This window comes from Corapipo altera, unplaced genomic scaffold (assembly GCF_003945725.1).
Source record: "Corapipo altera isolate COAL_440 unplaced genomic scaffold, ASM394572v1 61129, whole genome shotgun sequence".
NCBI classification, from domain to species: Eukaryota; Metazoa; Chordata; class Aves; order Passeriformes; family Pipridae; genus Corapipo; species Corapipo altera.
The window spans coordinates 1-7,485 of record NW_020884955.1 but is presented as its reverse complement, the minus strand read 5'-3'; the positions used below and the strand labels follow the sequence as shown (position 1 = coordinate 7,485).

Genomic DNA, 7,485 nt, shown 5'->3' with positions numbered 1-7,485 from the left:
GTACACCTGTACTAATCATAGCATGACCCAGAAGTGGCATGCAGAGCCTAAAGACATATAGCAACACTAATGGAACATTACTGTGAGTCCCATCCTGTACCTCTATTCCATGTATAAATTTGTTGCATCATCTCTAAAGAGGGGAATAAAAACCTCAAACCAAAGTGCCCCTTTCCACGTTGCTTAAATAGGAAATTATTTTTCATCTCTCGTTGGGTGAAATTCAACATAATTTCTGGCACACATTCTGGTACAGCATTTGGAAATACAATACAAAAATTCTTATTAAACTAACTTCTGAATTGACAAAATTATTCAATATGATGAAGCACTCCATCAAAACCCAGACAGAAAGAACAGCTCAGCTCTTCCTGATATCATTTAGATATCACTTAAAAATAAAATCTGAAATTGTTAACAGCATTTCTATGCAAAATTTTCACATGGTATTTAGAACTGCCTTCTCTGGTGGGCTTTGCAAGTTTGCAAATACAGTATTTTCAAATAAAGCATTCATATTTAAGAGGTCAGGATTTCCACTAATGAAAACAGAATGTTAGAAGAGTTTTTCTAAAGTTATCTGATAACTTCAATTACATTGATTTAAAATTGTATCTTCATACAAAAACCTACCAGTAATATACAACATCTAAATAAGTGACAGAATGATTAACTAATCCCCGTTGCTGTACTGTTCTGAGTAAATAAATAGGTTAAAATAGGCATATCAATTTAAAAAACAGAAAATAGTATCCATGAAGTGAAGGCATAGCTAAGTTTCTACATTCCAATTCATAACTTTATCATAGTCCTGAATTCGTTGTTTTATGTGAGAAAGCTTATTCTTTAGATATTCACAACGCTCCTTTTTCTCCAGAAATGCAGGATCCTGCCAAAAATACAAAAACCTTTACATTAATATATTACGTTTTCATATTTTTCCAAGAATAGTCTATTATCAGTTGTGTTCTTGACAAAGGACAGTATATAAGTTGTCTCCAAAATCCCTTTTTTTTTTTCCCCTGGACACAATTTTTTATGTCCTGCTTCCCCTTCCTTCATGAAAGGCTAGAAAAAAAATGTTCTGCTTTTATATGTTGTAGTTACTTAGTAAACAGAGCAGTTTTAAAACAGAAATCTGCAAATATAAATTATATCCTACTACGTAATTTAGATTTTATAGGTGTGTTGTAGTAAGTGCAATAAATCCCTCCTCTCCAAAAAGCTATGAAGTTTAACTAATACAGACACAAACTTTGAATTCCATGGAGGAAGAAAAATGGTATTTGTAATGTATTATGGTTTTAATGGAACACAGATACACATTTGCTCTCCACAATTAAAAATGACCTCTTGGATGACACTGAAAATTACTTTTTCAGAGTGCCTAAATTCCATGCCTCAAAAAATACAAAACTACTTTTCTAAGATAAGATTATGTTTTCTGTTATTATCTGTTGGCTGTGTCAGTCAGTGAATATAAATGAACCCCAAATGGATCCCAAAAAATAACTAGTTTTCTGAGTGCAGAATGCTAAGAGATGCAACATACTCTCAGAAGACAAAAATCCTTAACTGTGTGCTTGTGGCTACAAGCCACATCTGGCTACTGGAATCATCATTCTCAAAACAGGTTGTTGGCATGAGTGTGTGAGTTTGTGTCCTAACTTTTCCAAAGTTTTAGAAGAGAAAATACACATTGTCCTGTCATGTCTACAGATACCCTGAGCTAGTGAATTGTGCCTAGTGTCAGAACTGTTGGCTATTTACACTCTCTTTGCTATTAATTAGATTCACTAGCAGTGTAAATCTAAAAATACTTACATTTTTTTTCTTCTTGTATTCTTGCAGAACTTTTGATATCCTTTCCTGTTCCTAATGAGAGACCACAGATTTTTAAACACTTTGAGTATACTCCATATCTTCATGTAAATTCTACAAAATACTCATCAAAAGCAAAGTTCTCATTATAGTTGTAACATTTCAGTTGTAAATCTTGTATTTGAGAAATAGTGGAAGTACATTAACTGTGATTCACTCAAATGTAAAAACTACTAGTATGAAACAAACAAATAATAAAAAAAAACAAACAGAAAAGCAGGTATATGTCTTAACTACAACTTGGTGTTCTTAACTAAAGATCAGACAAGATGGTCACATATATGGGAAAACTTTCTCTCCCACCAACTCACAGCCAACCCTACAAAACACTGAGTCGTAGCTAAAGACAGTCAGAAACTACCTAATAATACCACCTAATACCACTGTTTTCTGTGAGCCCATTTCACAAGTACTTACATATATGCTTTCAGGATGGTGGGGAAGTTGTTTCAGCAACGCATCCAGCTCATCAAACTTTTTCAATACAGCATGAACTTCCACAGACAGTTCTTTATACTCAGCAAACTGATCATTGAATACTGCTTTGTACCGGTCTCTCATTTCATTTGTTTGAATTACTGGGTATTTCCTTAAAACAAACAAACAAACAAACACGTTTTCAAGAACTAGTTTTAGAGATAGGAGTTTTTAACAAACATTTGGACCCTTCACCTTGATAGTGTATTTCTGTATTGTTTGCTAATCTCACAACCTGCTGAAATCTGCATGCCTGTAAAGCACTGAAATCACAGAATCCTGAAGTTGCAAGAGACATCTGCAGTTCGTCTGGCTCAATCAGGGCCACCTAGGCCAGGCTGCCCAGGACTGTGTCCAGATGGCTTTTGATGTCTCCAAGGATGGAGACTCACTCTCTCTGGGCAATCTGTGCAGACCTTCACAGTGAAAAATATTTTCCTAACATGCAGGTGAAACCTCATGGGTTTCAGTTTGTGCCCTGGTCTATGGCAAATAGTATAGAAAATACTTTATGACCTCATAGTTTATCACAGAAAGATTTCCCCTCTAAAAGGGAGCATGTTACAGATTTAACACTTAGAAAGTACAAGCGTAGTCAAACTTCAGGAGCTAAAAAGGCAATTTCCCATATATTTTACTTTTTTCTATGTCTGTATGGTGGTCTTCTGTTCCTTTGGCACTTACTGTACTTGCTAGATAACTTTCTGCTTTAACATTTGAGGTGTGTGTGGGTTTGTTTTTTCCATTAAGATTCTTTATTTATAATTACTGGTTTATGCCACTGAATGCCACTGATACCAGCCCTCATCCTCTCTATTTTTTAACATTAACTTAACAAAGAATCATGAGTTCAGACAGCACATGCATGGCATGGAAATCACGTGTGTATATACGAGAAATGCTGGGTGAAAAACATCATTCAAGTATCATCCACTAAGTTGGTTCATCAAAGTCAAGTCACTTACGCTAAGTAGTCTGGCATCACTATAGGTTTAGGAATGTGGCCTGCAGGTATATGACCATTAAGTAGTTCTGGTTTTCTTTCCACAGACTTAAGCTGCCTGTAACTGACTTCTTCTCTTGGTCTGTCATCACTTTCGTACTGTTTTAAAAGAAAAAGAATTTGTTCTTAATGAAGTCAGTTCTATATAAACCACATAATGCACAACTCATTGAAGACAGGGATACAAGTACCTAGTAGCAATAGAAGCAAATAGCAGGTATTTCTTACAACCCTTATTGTAATTAGAAAATTGGTAATGAGTTACATTAATGTTTCTCACACACTATTCTTCTTCAGTTTGTCATAACAGCAGTACCAGTGACAGATAAATACTTCTCTGGGTTTGGAAAGATTCGCCTGTCTTAAAAAAACAAGTTAAGGAAGTTTCTTTGGATATCCATCTAATTTTTGAATGAATAGGAATCATTCAGTTCTCTGGAGTTTCCTTTTCTCCTTGTTTCCTATCAGCAGAATCACAGAATATGCCAAGCTGGAAGGGACCCACAGGGATCACTGAGTACAGCTCGCACAGGACCACCCCAAGAGTTACACCATGTGCCAGAGAGTATCATCCAGACACTTCTCAAACTCTGCTGGGTGTGTTCCTGTGACTATTTCCCTGGGGAGCCTGTTCCAGTGCCCAGTCACCTGCTGGGTGAAAAACCTTTTTCCAATATTCAGCCTAAACCTTGTCTGACCCAACTTCAGGCCATTCCAGTTCCATCACTGGTCACCACAGAGAAGAGATCAGTGCCTGCCCCTCCTCTTCCTCTCACAAGGAAGTTGTAATCTTTGATGAGGTCACTCTGGCACAATTTATCCCTTGATCCCGAAATAAAAACATGTGCAGTCTTGTTGGAACACATAAAAAAGGATCCTGATCCAGTAGTGAATAAAGAGAAAACATTGGTAGGAAATTCACAGCGTCTACAGGAGATATTTAAGACTAAAATTAATACACCATAATTCCTCTGGGAATCAGCATGTTCTGTTAAGATCCTATAGAATCTTTGCAGCATATGCAATCACATCTTTGTGTGGCAAAACCAGTAGCATTGCTGATGCTCCAAAACCAGCAAGGAGATCTTTGGAGCAGTGTCAGAAACACAGGAAGAAGTTCAATTCAGGGAGGATATACTGTGCTTCCACTGGTTCTCCTGTAAATGAAGCACACAGCCAGGAAGAAAGTAAGTCTAAAACCTACCTCACATTTGACCTGCTGTTTTAGTCACCTGCCAAAACCAGTGATAAATGCTACAGAACTTGTCACCTTGTTAAAGAGGGTAAGAGCACATACAGAGGCAACCATGGTTCTGCTATTTACAGTCTATTTTATAACTTAGCCTTACTAGGAGGCTTACTAGCCTTTACAAGCTTCATCCGAATCTTCTAGGTAGGAGAATGATGTACAAACTAGGTTAAAGAATTAAACCTAATCTCTTCCCAGTCAAATAACTAAGTAAACAAGTCAGTCAAAATAGTCACAAGAAAAAGAATAACAATTTAGAATTATCAGCAAATATAAAAATAATTTCCCATTTCCTACCTTCTTTTCTGGAAAAGAGGACTGTGTTTTCATCTATCAAAAAAAAATATGGAAAAAACTACGTTTTATTTTCAGGAAAAATAGTATGCAAAAGGACAGATTCTTCAAAATCTAAACTTTTTCAAAATCGTACTGTTAAGAAAATTACATTTATATTTAGGTCCGAAGAAATTTAGCATAAGAATATTTTCAGAGCCACTGATTTAAAGACTGTTTAAGAACAGTAGAAGGAAAACAACAACCCAAACCCCAGAAGGATTTCCCAGAGCATAGCTGTAAGGAACAGCTGGCAGGAAATACTCCATCCACTTCCCAAGCTCCTCTATTATTTCACATTCCAGCCCACGTTAACTCACTAACACTCTGTACCTTAATTCATTGTGCAGAAAACACAAGAGTGCCCGAACTGGTAGCTCAACCTGCAGCTGTTTTGCACAGTACTCTCCGACTGTAACCTCTATTATAAAAGCATTCTCTTCAGAAATATTTAGTAATTGGAGTAAAAGAACTTTGATAGTAACAGGGAAGAACAAACGCCTTCTGTGTAACTCCAGCAATCACCTCATTCTTGCAGGACATATTATAAGTTGGTTAAAAAGCTTTTATGTACTTTTAGAAAATTTTATGCAAGATGGTGAACTGGGAAGCAGTGTTGGAAGTGCTGCAAAAGAGTATGCAGTCACAGAGCAGCTCTCTCCTACTAAAATCACTTTCCATGCTGACCACTCACTCTTTAAGTTAGGCTTATGTAGGCTTCACATACCTTTATTTTTATACTACATTAAGTCTTATCATTTTTTTTAAAGTTTTTTTTTTTGTTTTGTTTTCACATGAAGGAAGTTTTACACAAATGACTTGAATTCTCTAATTAAGAGTGTAAGTCTCTGCTACTATAGTTTATCATCAACCAGATGCGTATTGAATGTTTTGTGTATGGGCAAGGCCAGAAGTCAGGCAAAATACTTGTCCTGAAAAAGACAGGGCCGACGGAAATCTGACACACTGAAATATAGCCCGCTGTGTTATTGCTATTATTTTCTGATAACTATTGTAAGGAAAGATGAAAAGACGTAGCTTGGAGTTTCGTTTGCAAAGTAAAAGGTATTTCACGTTCTTACATTTATTCACACTAACACTTGATGCACTGAAAGCAGTTTTAAAATAAATGCTATGTGGTTTTAAGCCTAACCCTGCAGAACAGATGAACAAGCACATTGTTAATTTCTTCCTTTGTTTGGAAAATACACACCAGGAAGTAGTTCATCAGCTGACTCAGGAAGAGAGCCCAGTATTACAAAGAGAACAGAGCCAGGGTGAATTATTAAAAAAAACCCCAACAAAACAAAGAGTCCAAGAACTTGGGTCTGACATCTTAAAAGGTCTTTCATCAAGCAGTCTCAAATAATGTAAGACTGGTTAAAATTCACCCTGAAGGCTATGGACCTGCTGCAGAGAAGACATCTGATACGACTCCATCTGCGACATGGTAAGACGTCACAAGTGCTCCCTATCATGCCGTACCCAGAAAATGGTAACTAAAGACTTACCTCCTGTTCCATTAATTCCCTGCGCCTCCTAGCCCCTTCGTGCCTCCATAACTTTAGAGAGACCACTGCACTAATTAGGTAGATGATCACCGCGACAAACAAGAAGATGATTGCTGCAGTCTGACCTCCTTCCACACGGCAAAAGGATGCGTTTATCGGTGTCTTAAACAACTGGTAATAGCAGAGCCCACCTCGGTTGGTGTCGTTTACGTACACTATGGCAGCCGACATGTAGAGAAAGAACAAGGCCACATTGATCCCGAACTCGGTCAGAGGCCACCAGTTGGAATCAAGGAGGATAGTCCGGTAGTACATGGACATGCCCAGCACTAGCAGCACCATCGTGACAATCCACGCCATTCCCGCCGCCACCAGAACGAAAGGCGTTTTGGGTCCGCTGTAAGAGTATCCACCGTAGGCACTGCCAGCCCCGTATCCGTAGGGCTGCGAGTACCCGAACATGTTGTACCACTCGTTGTCCTTGTGCACGTAGGCGGTGACACAGGCGAAGACGGCGGCGCCCAGCAGCAGCTCGGCCACGCCGAGGATCCTGAGCAGCCCTGCCCAGGACTTCATGTAGGCGTACCGCTGGTGGTACTCCTCCACCCGCTCGCTGTACGTCCGCCCGGTGCCGGCGCGGCGCTCCAGCGAGCCCAAGGGGTCATCGGAGGGCAGCATGGCCTCGGCCTCCTTCCCAGAGTTGTAGCTCCCTCCCGACCCCCCGTAAGGGTCCCTGTAGGAGCCGGGCACCGCCTTGGCCCCGGGCTGCGGAGGAGCGGGGGTGGCCGGCGGAGAGCACTCGACCCCGTCCGAGATGTACCTGATATCGGAGGCCGTGCTGTCCCAGCTGGAGCCGGGGTGGCGTCTCCCTTTGAAGAAGTTCTTCCACGAGTCCGGAATGAACCGCCGGACCGGCTTGAGCTCGGCCGGCCCGCTGGGGCCGGGGCTGCCCCCGCCGGGGCCGAAGGGCGGCTGCAGGGGCAGCGGGGGCGGCGGCAGCGGGGCGGCGGTGGACGCGGGGCTGGCCCCGC

At 40.2% G+C, this 7,485-nt stretch overlaps 1 protein-coding gene across 1 annotated transcript; it reads right to left on the bottom strand.

Moving 5' to 3' along the window:
* Positions 1–4: 4 nt before the first annotated feature.
* On the bottom strand, positions 5–7,480 carry MARVELD2 (MARVEL domain containing 2; the record flags this gene model as incomplete). The annotated part of the gene is made up of 6 exons (XM_027663664.1): positions 5–889; positions 1,825–1,875; positions 2,299–2,470; positions 3,324–3,460; positions 4,908–4,940; positions 6,455–7,480. Coding segments are annotated over 6 exons (1,536 nt in total), but the record flags the coding sequence as incomplete, so codon positions are not given.
* Positions 7,481–7,485: the final 5 nt, after the last annotated feature.